Below are 20464 nucleotides of genomic sequence, written 5' to 3'. Positions count from 1 at the left end.
TTAATACAGGTATAAATACGTATATATGTTATTTATAATGAACTACTGATTACTCATATAATAGTGTCCTTTTTGCACTTATTGGCTGATCAGTAGTTACTGATTCATAGTTACTCATAGTTCTCTCATTCTTTTGGATATTTGGTAGTTTTATTGGATAAAAGGCAAAATTAATTATATTGGATTAAAGTAAAAATTGGTTATATTGAATTAAAGGAAAAATTAGTTATATTTAGTAAAAGGTAAAATTAGTTGTATTGAATTAAAGAAAAAATTGGTTATATTTAATAAAAGGCAAAATTAATTATATTAGAGAAAGTGAGCAAAACGGTTAAAGATATTTAGATTTTCATGAATCAAAAATAAAATTAAACAAAGTATAATATGGCCAACATAAAAGAGTATGTTATTTTAAGTGATAAAGATTTAAAAATTATTGAAAATAGAAATAAATTGTTAAATTACATGCATATGTACAAATTTGAAGATTTATTAAGAAAAGATTCAAATTCTTTTTTTAATATGCAAAGTGCTTTTTATGTACAAATGCTTGATTTTATTGTCCCAATTAGAGACGGTGATAAACATATTTAAATACTTTTTAGCGGTAATAACAATTATGGTCACTGAATTTATGTCTATTACTATAGAGTAAGGCTTTATATTTTTGATAGCCTTAATAAGGGGTGTTTAAATGTGCAGCAAATAAAATATTTAATTAGATTGTTCCCTTTTAAACCAACAGTAGTTTTTGAAGCTGTTGATCAACAACCTTTTGGTAGTGTTGAGTGTGGAGTACATGCAATAGCATTTGCAACATCTATATTATTTAACGTAATGCCAAACCATGTAAATTATGAAACTGATAATAACAAAATGAGAAACCATTTTAAGTCAATGTTTGAAAATAATTGCTTAAATCATTTTCTGACAGTAAAAACGTCTCACAATAGGAATTCGATAATAGAGAATGATTAGAACCGTCTTTTCATAAATTAAACTCAGGAACATAAAAATTATATTTTAAACTATTGTTCTGTTTTTAATACTTTTCCCAGTAATAATATTAACAGAGTTCTATTAACACAAGAGTTAAAAATTAAACATTCTTTAAATGACACTAGTGAAAAGAAAATAATTCGTACAACTTATAATACTCTGAACAAAATTTTACCACATGAATATTTAACAATGAAAACTTTTCTGAGTAAAGAAAATGATAAAAAGATAAATTGAGCAATTAAAGAGAAGGGAAGAAAAAGGAAGGCAAGGCGCGAAGTTACATATGAGCAGTAAATAATAAGACAGGAGAATGAGAGATTAAGAAAACGTAATCGTAATAAAACAGAAATAAAAAAGAAAGAGCGCAAAAAAAATTTGACATGCAAAAAAAAGAAATTATCTATAAAAACTGAAGATGGAAAGAAAATACGCAAGGATAAAAATTTGGCATGTAGGAAAAGAAAAATATCAATGGAAACTCAAGATGAAAAGAAAGTGCGTCAAGAAAATAATTTGTCATGTAAGAAGAAAAAATTTTCTACGGCAACGGAAGATGAAAAGAATGTGTGAAGAAAAGAATTTGACATATAAAAACGATAATCGGAATAAAAAAGTGCAGGAGTTGCAATAATGTCTTTTGAAGATTTAGATTAAAGTAAAGTACCACAGAATTATTTAGGTTTAATAAATGTAGAATGTAAGTTTTGTAACGGGTTACATTTTTTGTGTGAAAGACCGTAACATAGATACATCACGGAGGAATGTCCCCGTGAAAAGGACATTATGATATCGCCTGAATGTCACAAAAATATTCCCGGTTGATATCAGCTTGACATTCAAGGAATATTCCGTGCTACTTGGGTGGTAGATCCAATATAAAGAAATTTTTTTTTACATTTCTAATATTAAATTTTTTTGAAAAAAAAATGAATAAAAAATATGGTTAATGCACACTAGCAACGTAATCGGCCGCTTGCGGACGACAAAGTTGCTAGTTAAAATTAAACGAAGTATACTATGACCCAAAATAATAGAGTATGTTATTTTAAGTGATAAAGATTTACAAATTATTGAAAATAGAAATAAATTGTTAAATTACATGCATCTGTAGAAATTTGAAGATTTATTAAGAAAAGATTCCAATTCTTTTTTCAATATACAAAGTGCTTTTTATGTACAAATGCTTGATTTTATTGTCCCAATTAGAGAAGGTCGGTTAGGATTTTTCAAAATATGCGAGTTGTGCGTTCAATTGCGTTTAAGGTAGGGAAAAAAATCATGTATATGGAATCTACAGAAAATAAAAATTAACACTAAGTTAAACTTAATAAATCCAATAAATTTATTTTATTTTTATTATTTTTTTAATTTAATGATGGAATCCAATATTGGATCGAGGTTAAATTTCAGTATCGCATCGGGTCACTGTCAGATTCCAATATTTTAACGGTGCAGGAAAACAGTATCGGTCCGATCTTACATTCCAACATCCTTTCGATAACGAAACAGTACCCAATATCAGTAGCGATACAACATTGGTATGTCGAAATTCGACATTGGCCAAATACTGAATTAAGAAAATATTAAAAATGTCCAAAGATCATGCGTTTAAGCATGCACTGTATAAAGTATTAAAGAATTTTTTATGCATTATAACAAGCACTATTACCAACGATTTTCTAGATTGAAATTTCTATCAGTGATAGTGAAAAAAATTTCAGGAAAATTCCCTTATGACTTTTTACAGTGAGATGAAAATCGTTTAAAAGTGAATTTATTATGCTTTTGCAAGATAAAAGAGATGTTTCCATTAACGAAAACACTAAAATTTTAGTCGTATAATATTTTCTTAATTCACACTCGTATACAATACAAAACGATTATTATTTCGTTGCAAAATTAATTTGACAAACAGAGAAGTTGTCAAAAAAAATTATTATAAGTTCATTTGTTTTTTCAGGGGTGTAGGAAAAAAAATTTCAGAAAATATTTTATGTTTGCTTAAATTTTTCAAAAAATTCAAAATTTCACGGTGGTGGAGATTTTAACACCAAAACCCTACAATGTTTCTTGGGAGGGGCATGTAAATGTATCCCCTGGATCCGCGACAGAAACTGTAATACAATAATAAACTTCGTTATTTTCATTTAAAAAAATGTACTTTTAATGCCGAAAATATTCAATGGGACCGATCTTAAAAACGGGTCCACAAATTATTTTGATTTTTGTGAGAAAAGTTTTTATTTTTCATATATTTTTACTGGAAAAAAAAATTTTACTGAGCAAAGACTTTTGGGCTGAATCTGGAAAAGGCGCAACGTGTTTGGAATTTGCAATAACTTGAGAATTGAGAATAACTCTTAAAGATTTAGAAGTGACTTTTTTAGAAAATTTTCAATGAGAATTTAGAATTTTTTTAAAATGTTGAATGAGTGACTTACTTACGCAAACATGCGTTTTTAATGGTATCATAAAAATAAGTAGGGGAGGATGGCGCAAGAATAGTTAGTTGCTGTTATGCTTAGACGACTTGCTCAAAAATCGCGTCATTCATGGTATATTTGCGTCTTAACACCAATAGATGGTAGTAAAAATTGCAAGTCAATCTGTCACCATTTGCGAAGTCAGGAGTTTACTTTTGTAAAAAGTATGTTTTGCTATAATGTGAAAGTAGTGTTTATCATATTGTTTTCTATATTAGTGTTTCCGAATATTTATTTACGTGGGTGTTTTCCGAAGTGGAATTTTCTGCTGAACACGAATATCGTATTTATTTTCAAATCCCTAGCGGATGGGTTCAACGCGATTTGAACGGAATAACGTTGAAACACCGTTGCGAACACAACGGTCACTAAAAATGTTATTTAAAAAATAAAATATGATAAAGTATTTATTGGTATTTGTAGAAAAAGTGTTCATGAGTAATTTAAGACCTTATTTGTATCAATTTAATACGAAATAAGTGAAATAAAAGATAAAATATGGAACACTGTTATATCACCCACACAGCACATAATATTTTCGAAATATTTTTGAAATATTTTCGAAATATTTTTGAAATATTTCACTGAAATTTTGAAATATTTCAATGCAAAGTCCTTGAAATATTGCTGCAAACAGGAAAATGTCCGCTTATGAGGAAATATTGATGGTAAACTTGAGAAAATATTTCACTGAAATATTCCTGCAATATTACAAATAACAACTTCTGAAATATTCAGGAAATATTTTACAAAATGTCCAAAATTTTTTGACACATGAAATCAATAGGTATTTTCTGAAATTTTTAACACCCTTAGGATTCTAGAAAACTAAAAACTACTGCGCAGTTGTACAGGCCATAGTAACTGAGATCGACCAGTGCGCATCATTTAAGTTGAAAATTTCCTGAATATTTCAGTGAAATATTTTCTCAAGTTGACCATCAATATTTCCTCATAAGCGGACATTTTCCTGTTTGCAGCAATATCTCAAGGACTTTCCACTGAAATATTCCAAAATTTCAGTGAAATATTTCAAAAATATTTTGGAAATATTATGTGCTGTGTGGGCAGGGTTTTCTGTCAAATTTTTATATAATTCAATGAAAAGTGTTTTAGATATGATTTTTGAATAATAAAAAAACAGTGAAAAAGTATTAATTTATTATTTTAATGCATTTGAAAGGGTAATAAATAGTGAAAATTAATGTGTTTATTGTGTACTATTTGTGTGTATAGGACAACGTTTTTCGACAGCAAGTTACAGGTTACATCGGTGAACGCTAGATGGCAGCACAGTAAACAATTAATAAGACTTTGACAAGAAAAATATTTAACCCACTGAACGTCGATGATGCATCTAGACACAAATAAAAAAAAATGCTAAATACTTATTGAATATTCTTAAAAAATGTTACTAGGGGGTTTTCGGGGTCGCTAATTACAAATTTAATAACAGATTTCCAAAATTCAAAATACCAAATAAACACGGAGGAATAGTAAGGAGACCGATCTCTGCGTTTGAAAAAGTCAAAAAAACGTGTACGATAAGTGCCAGGTTCAGTGCATTGTACTCAACTGGCCAAACTAAGTGAGCATGCGCATTGGACCTTAATTTTGACAGATGAAAAGTGTGGTTATGCGATATACATATATGTCACAAAAAAAATCTTAGTGTTCAGTGTTTATTTCAGAAATTTTATTTACCACTGCGATATTGTATCTCCAAAATCATGTTTAAGTATATAAAATAAACATTAATAATAATTATTAAAATAATAACATAACAATAACACATAACCCCTTCATCACAACACGCATGGAAGACTTGAGAAATATACGTCAGCCAGATCTCACTCGCACACTTTTTGCGAGAGAAAGAGACAGCACATGGCTAATGCGCATGCTCAGGTTTTTTGATGGTTGAGTAGAATGCAGTGAAACTGGCATTTATCGTGCATGTTTTTCTGACATTTTCAGAAGCGCTACTACAGCAAGATCGTTCTCCTTACTATTCCTCCGTGCAAATAAAATATAACAAAATAGAAAAAAATTAAAACATAATCAAATTCTCCATCAGCTTGCTACTCGGGGGTTTTTGGGGTTCGCTGATTACGAATATAATAACAAATTTTGAAACTTCAAAATCTTGAAAGAAAAAAAATTAAACTTAAAACAAATTCTCTAAAAGTACGTTACTCGGGGGTTTTTTCGGTCTCTGATTACGCATATAATAACAGATTTCCAAAAATCAAAATGGCGGATCCAATATGGCTGATCAAAACAATTAAACAATAATCGAATTTGTTATTATATTCGTAATCAGCGAACCCAAAAACCCCCGAGTAACAAGTTGATGGAGAATTTGATTATGTTTTAATTTTATTCTATTCGTTATATTTTATTTGGTATTTTGAATTTTGTAAATCTGATATCAAATTTGAAAACCCCCTAGTAACATTTTTTAAGAATATTCAATAAGTATTTAGCATTTTTTTTTATTTGTGTCTAGATGCATCATCGACGTTCAGTGGGTTAAATATTTTTCTTGTCAAAGTCTTATTAATTGTTTACTGTGCTGCCATCTAGCGTTCACCGATGTAACCTGTAACTTGCTGTCGAAAAACGTTGTCCTATACACACAAATAGTACACAATAAACACATTAATTTTCACTATTTATTACCCTTTCAAATGCATTAAAATAATAAATTAATACTTTTTCACTGTTTTTTTATTATTCAAAAATCATATCTAAAACACTTTTCATTGAATTATATAAAAATTTGACAGAGAACCCTGATATAACAGTGTTCCATATTTTATCTTTTATTTCACTTATTTCGTATTAAATTGATACAAATAAGGTCTTAAATTACTCATGAACACTTTTTCTACAAATACCAATAAATACTTTATTATATTTTATTGTTTAAATAACATTTTTAGTGACCGTTGTGTTCCCAACGGTGTTTCAACGCTATTCCGTTCAAATCGCGTTGAACCCATCCGCTAGGGATAAAACTCAATTACTATTTATTTTCAATCTCAATTCAGAACTAAGAGATCTCAAAAACGCATTTATATACTCTTTAATCAAACTCAAAATCAGATTCTCTTTATTCAGAAAATTCAATTATTAATTCTTTGTAAAACTCAATACTCTTAAATCAAATCACAACTAAATACTAAATACTCTTCTTTTCAAATAATCTCAACTCAAAAATAAATACTCTTTAAATAACCTCAAATCCAAAATCACAACTCAAATCAAAACTCAGAATAAAACTCCAAATGGAAACAACCTCGAAACTAGAGGTTTGTTTTAAAGAGTCTCTCAACTCAGAGACTCAAACTCGAAACTCTCAAAAACTCCAAGCTCCACACTGAGCTCTCTCTCTCTTCTCTCCCAATCAACAACTGGCTCACACTACTTGTGTCTACTGGTTTTATTGAGCTGATTTTTGGTGGGAAAAAGTATGTTTTATTTAATAATTTTATTGTTTTCAATGTTCTTTATTGCAACCTTGCAATATTGTGATAGTGTTTCAGTTCATTCTGAATGGACATACTTTGGATGCAGCAATCTTTATTGCATCACCCTTTGTTTCTTGTATTAAATTAAATCACTTAGTTTCTCAACTTTCTCATGAAAGTTAATAAGGTCTTCCTTAAAATTTAGGTAATTAATTGAATGTTAATATTTAATATATAATTATTTGGACATCTCTAAGAGATTCCAAAGGCATTTCTTATAATGTTTATAAAGTGTTATTTGTTTTCTGTGTTGCATAATGTGTCCTCTTTTTTAAGTATTGTATTAATGAATTATTAATAATGTTAATAATTTATTAATAAGAAGTTACGAAATTCATACGTAACAATAATATTACTTATTTTAGTTTTAAAAATAAATTATAATTATAAATAAATTATTAATATTATTTATTTATAATTTAGTATAATCAATTATGATTATATATATATTAATTTAATTATGATATTTTTATTATTTATAATAAATAATTACCCGTGTTGAAAAAGACACGATCTTGCCCCCAAGACTTCTGGGCCTCCCGGCGGGGGCATATGAAGGCTGAGGGCCCGCATGATCGATTAGCAAAATTTTCTAAGTCCAAAAGTCATATATTTTTTTATCACCGAAAAATGAATGTTTACAATGATTCGAAACAACGAAAAACGCGTTTTTAATAGAAATATATTTACAGTTTTTTTGAAAATTCACCTGGGATGATTCATGATAATAATCATAAAGCATATAATTAATTATATTTTATGAATTGCATTGAATTGGAAAATATAATTAAATATCTTAACTTTAAGTAAATTTTTAAAAAGTGTTACAAATCAAAGAGAATTAAAAGAAAATGTAAGTGCAATGCATATTTACACAGCAAATGTTATATTTTGAGATTTAATACCGACTGCCACCGGAATTTTTACAATTACAATTTTGTCATGACTTTTGAATGGGACTTCAAAATTCGGTCGTGGGAACCTGAATTGATTCAGTTGTGGTCACCCCTTTTTTTACAACTCGTAAAATATCGTCGCTGATATAATCACAAATAATTTTTTACACCTTTAATATTGCATAATGCATTGATTGCAATCGGCCTGTGCATTTGATGTGTGACAAAATGCGTAAGAGCTATTGGCAATGCAAACGTTGTGAAAAGGCTTAAGAATAATGGCAAAAGTTGTTATTTTAATGCTTAAGCTTTTGAAATTAATAAATTTTATTTTTTTCATATATCTGTGACGGTTTTACTTCACTTCTTTTCATTTTCAACAGATTTTTCAAGGGTGCCCACAACCGAACCAAAATTTTTTTTTGCCAAAAATGCCCATTTTACTGAAAGGGTAACAACATTTTTTTAGTCAACGGAATCAATTTATTTTATTTTCCAGTTGTTACCTAAGGTCTCTAGCTTTTAAAAAAGAGGCATAAATTTCCTTAATATCTAATTGGGCACAAGTTGTGACCCAAAAACCAAACTATGCCCATTAATCCTCATTTTATCTGTTTTTATACAGGGGGTCCCTAGCAGATGGGCCGAACGGGTTTTGAACGGAATAGAGTTGAAACACCGTTGGGAACACAACGGTCACTAAAAATGTTATTTAAACCATAAAATATGATATAGTATTTATTGGAATTTGTAGAAAAAGAGTTCATGAGTAATTTAAGACCTTATTTGTATCAATTTAGTATACGAAATAAGTGAAATAAAAGATAAAATATGGAGCACTGTTATAGTAGGGTATTCTGTTAAATTTTTATATAATTCTTTGAAAAATGTTTTAGATATGATTTTTTAATAATAAGAAAAAAGTGAAAAAGTATTAATTTATTATTTTAAAGCATTTGAAATAAGCATTATGACACTAGTGAAAATTAATGTTTTTATTGTGTACTTTTTGTGTGTATTAGACAACGTTTATAGTTACTCGGGGTTTTGGGGTTCGCTGATTACGAATATAATAACAAATTTTGAAAATTCAAAATGGCGAATTCAATATGTCGAAACAAAAAAATTAAACTTAAAACATATTCTCTGGAAGTACGTTACTCGGGGGTTTTTTGGATCGCTGATTACGAATATAATAACAGATTTTCAAAAATCAAAATGTCGGATCAAAGAAATTAAACATTAATCGAATTCTCTGGAATCTCGTTATTACCAGTCTAAGGGTAAGATCACATTGTGGCAATTCTACACATAATTATGGGGATCGTAGCGTGGTAAAGGTAATCCCTGTAATGTCCTCTCTCGCACAATAATGAGATGCGAGATCGCAAGTTTCTCTCTCGCGGAGAAAAAGGATAGAACAGCCGGCGCACGACGATCCTTCTCTCTCATGCGTAAAGAGAGAAGGAGTATAAGATATCATATGTAATTCCTTTTAATTGTACAGTTGCGTACGGGACCACGCTTGAGTGATGACTTAAATTATTACATACATTTTATTTCAATAAAGTAATTTTTAAACATTATAATAGTCCAGTATATTTTTATTATTTGGGAACACGCATAAGAATATGGGAATCCTTCTGAGGAAATTTTATGAAATAAACATTTTTAAATATTAACGCCAAAATCCCATAGTGGTGACCCCGACTGGCACGTGCACGGGAATAAATCGAGGTGTATCTCGTGCATCGTAACGGAAAAGTTGTGATAGTGATGAGAAACATTTAGTAAAAAAATCAAGGAAGTGTTTAGTGTAAAAATTTAAAAAAAAATCTCGGACTTTGTGGCTGAAAATAAAGTATCCAAGCACGTTTTGGAGACAAAGTTGAGGGACGCCTCATCAAAGGACGCCATATTGGAGACAGCAGGAGCACATTTTTCCTTTCTTGTTTTCCGTCCTATAAATATTTAAAAAAACACTCTTTTTAACACTTTCCTTTTCTTATCACTGACAAAAAAAAACAAAAAAAAATCTCTTCCTGAACAAAATTTTATTTTTTAGAATAAAAAATTTTTTTATTCACTCACCAAATTTTTTTAGCGGGTCCCGGGGGTGGACGATCACAGGAAGCTTTCCGCAACATTTACAAGGTTATTCCTGTCCAGGATCAGTTTTTTTTGAGACCATTTAAAACAACATCCACACGGATTACAAATACAGTTCCGCTATAAAATAAAAAAAGGAAACAGGACATTTTACATTGAGTTTGTTCCTGAGACAACAATTTTTTTCTCGCTTTGGGAAACGGCACATGGGCATTATATTCTGAGCCCATGCTACAGGTACGTTTCGTTCTTTTTCACCTGATGCAGTAACAGTTTCCCTCCCCTAAAAATTGTAAATATCTTTGTTTGACGGGTTCCTGACCGCCATTTTGATCACTCCGAGGAAGCATTATCAGCTACAAGGTGACGGAGAGGTCGAAGCAGTGGATATTTTGATACAAACCAGTCTCTTGGAAATAAGTCGAAGCATCTTCGAAGTCTATTTTCAAATCAACAGAAGCTTACCATGGACGTAAAAATTGTTGGGGTAATTATGTGAGTAAACAGTGGTTCCCGACCAACTTCAATTGCGACGCGTCTACAAGTAATAATTGTATATTGAAAATTTTTTTTACTTTTATTTTTTTTAATTTAAATTTTTTTTTCTTTTCTTTACAAAATAAAAATATTACCTGGTGTGTTGTTGATTGTTAGGAACTATTTATTTTATTTTTTTATAATATCGTCCATAGAAACAATTTTTTAAAAAATTTGTATAAATTGTTGACAACTTGTCTTTTTGTATTTTGGTCTGTACTGTCATTTGACATGGTCATTGGAGGCACCTGGAACATCCTGCAAATCATTGAGCGAGTTATTATACAAAAATAATTATATTTTATTTATTTATTTAAAATAATTATATTTTATTTATTTATTTAAAATAATTATATTTTATTTATTTATTTAAAATAATTATATTTTATTTATTTATTTTTTATAAGAAAAAAATTTTTTTAAAGTTTTTTTTGAGACGTTTACTGACCTGTTGTTTAATTCGCATTGGCATTGCTGAAGCATTAAGCGATCGAGAGCTGTCATTGGGCACAAATAAGGCGTATTATATATTTAAAAAACGACAAATTCTGATTTTTTTTAAAGAATTAAAAATTTTTCTGTGTATGTCCTTGAAATTTAAAATTTAATTATTACATTTATAAAGTAGAGTTTAATCAAATGAACGCCGAAAATGAAAGATGAAAATGAAGATGAAATTTTACCTTAGTAAAATTTAAAGTTGTTTGATTTATTAGTATAATTTAAATTTTTTTCTCTTGTTCCCTTGCTGGACCGAACACTTTTAAAAATGGCACGTAATTTCAATAGCGATGACCTGACTGATGATGGTGCCGGGGAGGGGGAAACGATCGCCGGTGGTCCCCCCGGAAACAATACGGAGAACAGAGATAGAATTAGGCAGATTCTTAAGTTGCCAGGTTTTTATCCTAATGAACCTAATGTTTGGTTTGCTGAGGTAGAATTACTCTTCGATTATACCGGCGTTCAAACAGAAAGAACCAAGGCTGGGGCAGTAATGGCCGCGTTGGATTTAGAGACAATAATGACAATCAGCGACATTATCACTCAAGAAGTACCCCCTCCAGATTTATATAGACAAATAAAGCAACGCCTTATTGCAAGTTTTTCGGTATCCTCGGAATCGCGTCTCAGACAATTATTAAAGGGCGAATTGTCCGGTGAAGGGAAACCTTCCTTAATCCTTAGTCGCATCCGAAACCTTAGTCAGGATAAATGTAGCGACGAGGTTATCAGAACGGTTTTTCTTGATCAATTACCAAGCAACTGCAGATCAGCATTAGCGTTGGTCGACGTAACGGACATAAATAAATTAGCCGAATTAGCCGATCGTTTCGTTGAGATAGCCGGTCAGAATTCTTCTTGCACGTCCGCAGTCGTACGAAATTCCAACGATGAATTGCTTCAAAGAATCGACGCATTGTCCGCCAAGGTCGATGCAATTTCCGCCCAGAATAGATTCCGTCCTAATCAACGCTCAGGATTTTATCAAAAAAGAAACAGAAGCAAGTCAGAAAAAAGAAATTTCAGTAACGAAAATAACTCGAATTTGAAAAATAAAAATTTTAATAACAATAATTATGGCAGGAAAAATAATTTCAATGAAAAAGAGAATTCTTTATGCTTCTATCACAGCAAATTTGTCAATAATGCTCGTAGGTGTGTACCACCTTGCATCTTGCAACTAAGTACCTCTTCTTCGGGAAACTGAGCAAGCCGCGTGTAGTTCATTTAACTGATAATGTTATTTCTTCTAAACGTTTACACATTAATGATCGTATTTCAGGATTAACATTCTTGATAGATACCGGTTCGGATCTCTCCTTAATTCCTGCAAATTCACAAGATAAACTTACCCCCACCAACCATGTCATTTATGCTGCAAACAATTCGCAGATAAATACATTTGCTGAGCGTGTATTATCAATTGATTTGAGTCTTCGTTCGAATTTTCCATTAAATTTTTGCATAGCATCAGTGCCTTATCCCATTATCGGTGCCGATTTTCTGAACCACTTTGGATTATCGGTTGATATCAAGAATCGCTAACTCACAGATGCACATTCAGGCAGTGAAACTAAATGTAAAGTTAAAATCGCTTCTATAACAGATATTAGTTCAATTGACAAATCAAGTCGTTTTTATCAAATTTTATTAAATTATCCTGAAATTACGAACCCGGGAAATGACAAACAACCTTTTACTCATGGTATATTACACCACGTTGTAACAAATGGTCCTCCTGTCTCGCAGCGTCCACGTAGACTTTCTCCGGACAAGTTAGTTGCAGCAAAAGCACACTTTAAATCCATGATTGATTCTGGTAAATGTCGAGCCTCTAGTAGCACTGACGCATCCCCTATTCACATGGTCCAGAAATCAGATGGTCAGTGGAGAGTATGTGGGGATTACAGAATGTTGAATAGTGTTACCATTTCTGATTTTACTATGAACCTTCGTAATAAAAAAATCTTTTCGAAAATTGACTTACACGCGGCGAATCATCAAATTCCTGTATTCCCCGACGATGTACCTAAAACGGCGGTAACTACCCTCTTTGGACTATTTGAGTTCCTGTGCATGTCATTTGGCTTGCGGAATGCAGGACAAACATTCCAAAGGTACCTGTTTAAGGCCCTAGGAGATTTGGATTTTGTTTTTGTTTATTTAGATGACATCCTCATAGCGCCCCGCGATATGAAGGAGCATGAGGATCATCTTAACATTGTGTTTAGTAGATTAAAATTATACTCTTTAAGTCTTAACTTAGACAAATGCATTTTTGGTAAAACGGAATTTGAATTTTTAGGCCATCACATCGATCAAAACGGTTCTCGGCCTACTGCAGAGAAGGTCAAAGCGATAAAAGATTTTGAAAAACCGCGCACTACAAATGAACTTAGACGTTTTCTAGGTTTAGTTAATTTCTATCGTCGTAATCTTCCTCATGCCGCCCAAAAACAGCGACCTTTGAACGCCTTTTTACATGACACACGCAAAAATGACAAGCGTGAAGTTAATTGGACACCTGAAGCCGAAAAGGCCTTCGTCGCATTAAAGGAAGCTCTTGCTCAAGCTACACTTCTGGCTTTTCCTTCTCCTGAAGCTCCCACACGTTTGGTAACGGACGCTTCAGACTTAGGGATGGGAGCAGCCTTAGAGCAATTTTTGGATGGTGCGTGGCGTGCTTTAGCTTTTTTCTCACGAAAATTTAATACAGCGCAAACTAAGTATAGTGCGTATGATCGAGAGTTAACTGCAATTTATGAAGCCGTTAAATACTTACGTTACTTCCTAGAAGGTCACGAATTTACAATGGCGGCTTCCATAAATGATGTCACAGGCTTAGGGGAGAGGGGGGTGTACGAAATTGTGACAGTTTGTGACAGGGATGGGGGGGGTGTTTCATAAAATGTGACATCACGAATTTACTTTAAAAGTAACTTTCATTTAACTAAAGAAATCAATTTTTTTTACTTCGTGAAATTTAAATATCTTTCATAAAGCGCGCCGTTTTTTGATTCGGCGCATCTGAATCTTGCGTCACCTTAAGGTATGCTCCCAGCTCGGCTGCCTGCCGAGAACGTAAGTCAGTACGTTGCCTACGTAAATTATTCTTCTACCATTGTGTATTATGTGCGATCACAGTTCTCGCACTTTGCATTTATGTGTATTCTAAAGTAAGCTCAAGGCTTAACCTTTATAGTTATAGTTAGTTTTATGTTTAAAACAAAATTCATAGGAATTATTTTTATAGCTCTAAAAATAATAATAATGTAATCAGAACTTATAAAAATTAATATTTGTTTTCGAATACAATTGTGAAAATTCAGAATACAGTTAGTGCGCAATTATTATTAATTTTGTCCTGATTTTCTTTTGCAAGTATATTTGCATTAAAAATGCTTGAAAAATAAGCAAATTCATTAGTTGAGGGATTATTTAAAATAACTAAATTACTATTTATTGAAAAAAGATTTTTTTCATGAAAAATAACTGTTTTGAATATTGTGACGCGACATAGGGGTGGGGGGGGGTCTGGAAAAATGTGACAAATTGTGACATAGGGGAGGGGGGGTCGAAAATGTCCGAAAATCCTGTGACATCATTTATGGAAGCCGCCAATCTGCACAGACCATAAACCTTTAGTTTATGCTTTACAGAAAAGCACGGAAAAAGCTTCACTTAGACAACAAAGACAACTTTCTTTTTTATCAGAGTTCACAAACGTGAATGAGTATCTTCCAGGTGAGACTAATGTAGTGGCCGATTCCTTATCTCGCGCAGATGTGATTAGCTTCCCCACGGAAATTGATCTAAAGGAGCTTTCACAAGCTCAAATCGTCGATGAGGAGTTAAAAGCAATTTCCAATAACAATACTACTTCTTTAAAATTGAAAAGATTCGACTGGAATAACACTTCACTAATTTGTGATGTGTCAGGTGATAATCTTCGTCCATACATTCCTTCTTCCATGCGAAGGCGAATGTTTAATCTTCTCCATAATACTGCTCATTCTGGGGAAAAGCTCACTACTAGATTAATACAAAAAAGATATGTTTGGCATAGCATGAACAGGGACATAAAGGGGTGGTGTCAATCTTGTCTTTATTGCCAGCGATCAAAAGTCTCGAGACATAATATACTGCTTCCTTCTCAATTTGTTGCTCCGGATAGTCGTTTTCGACACGTTCATATGGATATCATCGGTCCATTACCGGAATGTGAAGGCTACAGGTATTGTCTCACATTGATAGATAGGTTTTCTCGTTGGCCTGAAGCCGTTGCACTAAAAAATATAGAGGCGATGACTGTTTGCCGTGCATTCTTCAACTGTTGAATCTTTCGTTTTGGTTCGCCTGAGACTCTCTCAACAGACCAGGGTAGCCAATTTGAGTCGAGATTGTTTTCTGTATTGTTAAAAATTTCTGGTTGCAATAGGATTCGAACGACACCTTATCACCCTGCAGCAAATGGATTGGTTAAACGTTGGCACCGCACGCTTAAGGCTGCAATTATGTGCCACAATAACCTTAAGTGGATTCATTCGCTTTCCACAGTCATGTTGGGACTTAGAAATAATGTTTTGGATTCGGGGACATCGCCGGTTGAGTACCTCTACGGTACCACCCTCAGAATACTGGGCGAATTTGTTATTCCGGAAGATTTTTCCGCGAATCGTCAAATCTTCATAGAAGAATTTCGGGAACATATGAAATTGGTTAAGCCAGTGCCGGTCGAGCACAGGCACAAGAGAAAGATTTTCTTTTTCAAAGATTTGTACTCTTGTTCCCACGTGTTTGTTAAAGTTGGTCCAAATTAAAAAGCTTTGGAATGTCCATACTCAGGTCCGCATAAGGTCATTAAACGTATATCGGACAGAGTTTTTGAGGTAGAGCTTAATGGTATCAATAAACAAATTTCGGTAGAGAATTTAAAGCCCGCGTATTTTGCTCTCAGTGACAGCGACAGTCCTATTGAGTTTTCAAGTGAAGAGCCTTTAGAATTGCTTTCTACTTCGAGTAGTGTTCCAGGTGCATCTAGTGTCCCTAATCAATCCAGCATTCCATTAATTGCTAAAAAGAATTTAAATTCAAATTTGACTTCGCCAATTAACAATAAATTTAGGTCTAGACCAACAATTTTACGAACGTACACGAATAAGAAAAAAGTTTCTTTCGATCTTTCCGGAAAAAATAACATCTCATCGATAGAAATTTTACTTTAAAATAATAAGTTGTTGAAAAATTGCTAATTCATTTTAAATTGTAACTAAAGACTGATACGACTACGATATTTAATTTAAGCGATATCATTGTTTAGTTATTTTATATGAATGCGAAGTATTATTTAAATATGTGTGATAACCACATTTTTTTATATATGTTTACGATCGATCGTCCTTATATTACATACATTATTTATTATATTATATTATTATTTATATTATATTTGCTAAATGATTATTTATTATTTAAAATAATTATTTAAACTTCATATAGACTTACCATTTTATGTCACTAATTCCGTATCTTCCTTGCACTGTTGCACAGTTGCATTGATCGTTACACTTGGGTGGAGTACTGTGGGGATCGTAGCGTGGTAAAGGTAATCCCTGTAATGTTCTCTCTCGCACAATAATGAGATGCGAGATCGCAAGTTTCTCTCTCGCGGAGAAAAGGATAGAACAGCCGGCGCACGACAATCCTTCTCTGTCATGCGTGAAGACCCTGGCAAATTGGGTAAACTGAGATGTAACCGAATTGGGTTACGTTTCAGTTACTTGTGAAAAATTGTCGTTAATCGACGAAATATGTTGTAAATAACTATTAGGAATGGTAAATAGACATTTAGAGGTCTTATTTATACAATAATAACAATAAATTAAGATATAATTACTCAATAATAAGTGTTTTAAGTGTGTTTAATTTTCGTTTAAATTAATAGTTGGATCATTAAATAACACTCACTAGTTCATTTAAGTAGAAAACTCACATTAATATTTATTAAAGAATAAATTGTTTTCACGGCTAAAACCACTCACAAATAAAGTTAATAAAATTAGACACTTGTCAATAATTAAAAATTGTTCAGAGAAAAAACATCAAAGGGACTTTGTGAAATAAATTAAGATTAAATATATTGAGTCGAATTAACGACTATCGCTTTCCTCGCACTCTTGCAGACTAACGGTGAACATTTCCCCGAATTAGCATACCAATTTCGAGAATTACCGAATACAGATCGGAAGAAAAACTTCTTACAACGTTAGCCTATTTACAGGCGCTTAATTATAATTTAGAAATATCTCTCACATTCGAACATACCGCTCGCCTCGTAATTATACGAAAATAAACAACAACAAAAAAAAGAGAGAGAAGGAATTTATTATCAAAAAAAAAAAAAAAAAAAAAAAAAAAATTTTAATATTTAAACAAACTGTGGTTTTAGCCGCCCGCCATAACACCTTAAATTAAACAATTTCATCATTTGTGCCTGATTTAACAGGAAGTAAACATAATTTACTAATCGGACGTACAAATTCAGAATGAGCAGTTTTAACTTTTACAACTCTAATTAAATTATCTGGTCCCGTATGACATTCAATTATTCGTCCCAAAAGCCAATGAGCAGGGGGTAGATCATCTTGTCTTAATAAAACTAAATCTCCAATAGAAACATTAGGTTTAAGAGAAGACCATTTATATCTTTTCTGTAAGGTATGTAAATAATCAATTGCCCATTTTTTCCAAAAAATTTCTGCAATGCGTTGAATTGTTTCCCATCGATTTAATCTATTTTCCGGAGTAAATTCTAGCGACGGCTCAGGTATACTTGTTATAGGTGTACCAGTTAAAAAATGACCCGGTGTAAGATAAGAAAAATCGTCTACACTTTCGGAAAGTGGAGCTATTGGACGCGAGTTCAGAGTCGCTTCTATGCGAGTGAGCAAAGTAGAGAATTCTTCGAACGTAAATTTATGTAATCCGACAATTCGACGCAAATGGATTTTGACACTCTTAACTCCCGCCTCCCATAGTCCACCAAAGTGGGGAGCGTTAGGTGGGACAAAATGCCATGACGTACCTTCGACTGCCAGCAGATTCCGCAAATCATTATCGCATCTCAACTCCTTTAAATGCCTCTTTAATTCTTTCGCAGCTCCTACGAAATTTTTACCATTATCGCTATACATGTGCGAAGGTTTACCTCGTCGCGATACAAAACGCTGAAAAGCAGCGAGAAAGGCGATAGAAGTTAAATAGGAAACTAATTCGAGATGAACAGCGCGAACACAACAACAAACAAACAACGCAATATAAGCTTTATGACTTTTGTAACCCCTTCCTGAACTCGTTTTGACATCAAAGGGGCCTGCATAATCCACTACGGTATGAGCGAATGGACGACTTGGAGTTACTCGAAATTCAGGTAAATCCCCCATAAGTTGCTGAGTTATCGCAGCTTTTTCGCGTACGCATATGACACATTTTTTAATAATTGTTTTAACCAAGGATCTTGCTCCAATAATCCAATAACTCTGACGCAAAGTGTGCATTGTTAATTGTGTGCCTCCGTGCAAACATCGTATATGAGCATGATAAATTATCATTTCACTGAATTTATGTTTGGGTAAAATTATAGGATGTCTTTCGTCATATCCTATTGGAGCGTGACGCAAACGTCCACCCACTCGCAAAACTTCCGTTTTATCCAAAAAAGGATTCAAATTTTTAATACTTGATCGATCAAAAATTGTCTTATTTTTATTCAAAGAATTTATTTCCTTTTCAAAATATTCTCTCTGTAACAATCTTACTAAACGTAAACGTACTTGATCGATCTCTACGTTACTTAAACAAAGAGAATCCGATTTATTAGTGATCTTAGAGCCTTTGCAATTTGTTATAAACCGAAAGCAATAAGTAATCACGCGTAGCAATTTCGGCCAAGACGGAAATTGACTTATTAAGGACAAAAAATGATCATTCTTGTGAGTACTTTGAAGGCATGTTGATTTAACCGTTTTTAATTCTAAATTAGTAGTTACTAATTCCTTTGAACCCCTTTTCAAAACATCAATATATGGACTAGAAAGCGACGATGGTCCCTTCCACCACAAAGAAAAGTTGCCAATCTCATTTGGTAATAAACCTCTTGAGGCACAATCAGCTGGATTGTCCTTGGTTGCAACATGAAGCCATTTTGCTTTCGGAATTAGTTCATTAATTAAAACTACTCGGTTCGCGACAAAGGTCTTCCAAGTGGATGGATGCTTTGCTAACCACGCTAGAGCAACATTTGAATCGGTATAACAAAAGCAAGGCACATTACTACTGCTCATATTCTCTAGAACAAATTTAAAAAGTTTGGCCAGTAACACACAAGCGCACAACTCCAACCTGGGAATACTCACTGGGGTAACCGGAGCAACCTTGGACTTTGCAATAATCAAAGAAATCTGAATCATTCCTGATTGATTAATTAAACGCATATAAATACAAGCAGCGTAAGCTCTATTGGAAGCGTCGGCATAACCATGAAACTCACACGTTGTATTAGACTTATATAAACCTATCCAACGCGGAATAACAATATCCTTTAAACTAATTAAATCAGGATAAAAATTAAACCATTGTTTTTTCAAATCTAAAGGCAAAGTCTCATCCCAATCGATCTTCCGCAACCAAAGCTCTTGCATAAAAAGCTTCGCCGTGACTATTACTGGGGTTATCCAACCAAGAGGATCATATAACTTCGCTATGAGAGAAAGAACTGTCCTCTTCGTAGGAAATTCAATAGTTTCTAAATTGACTCCTATTTGAAAAGAATCAATTTTCGGATTCCAACTTAACCCGAAAACTTTAAGCGAATTATCCTCATTAGATTGAAATTCCAAAGCTAATTCATGTTTACCAGTGGCACAACCCTTTAACAATTCTTCATCATTAACAACCCACTTACGCAAATGAAAGCCACCACTTTCCATTAATGGTGATAATTGAACTTTAGTTTCAATAGCTGTAGGAATATCATCAGCGCCAAAGGGCACAGCATCTACATAGATATTTTCTTTTAAAATAGGTTTAGCAAGTGGAAAACGGTCACCTTCATCCTGAGCTAACTGTTTTATTACGCGATTTGCTAGGTAGGGAGCACAAGCAGTTCCATACGTGACTGTTAACAATTGGTAAGCCTGTAATTCCCCTTTAGAATCTCGCCACAAAATTCTCTGATAATCAAGATCCTTAGGGTTTATCAAAATTTGACGGAACATTTTTTCCGCATCCGCAACATAAACGTAACGATATTCGCGCCACTTGAGTATAATCGACATCAAATCATTCAATAACCGAGGACCTATGTGTAAATGTGAATTTAAAGACGTGTTATTTCAGGTCG

General features: G+C 32.7%; 2 protein-coding genes across 2 annotated transcripts in view; both read right to left on the bottom strand.

Moving 5' to 3' along the window:
* The window catches only part of LOC127278228 (furin-like protease 1, isoforms 1/1-X/2), a 780368-nt gene that overhangs the window by 685996 nt on the left and 73908 nt on the right, over nucleotides 1-20464 (bottom strand). The window lies entirely within an intron of this gene.
* Nucleotides 17535-20399, bottom strand: LOC127278227 (uncharacterized). Its single transcript, XM_051299824.1, has one exon. It carries the CDS (start codon nucleotides 20397-20399, stop codon nucleotides 17535-17537), a length of 2865 nt encoding a protein of 954 aa, XP_051155781.1.

Source organism: Leptopilina boulardi, unplaced genomic scaffold (assembly GCF_019393585.1).
Source record: "Leptopilina boulardi isolate dan_hultmark-lab unplaced genomic scaffold, ZJU_Lbou_2.1 LbouV2_2, whole genome shotgun sequence".
NCBI classification, from domain to species: Eukaryota; Metazoa; Arthropoda; class Insecta; order Hymenoptera; family Figitidae; genus Leptopilina; species Leptopilina boulardi.
This window is presented reverse-complemented; position numbering and strand designations above follow the sequence as displayed.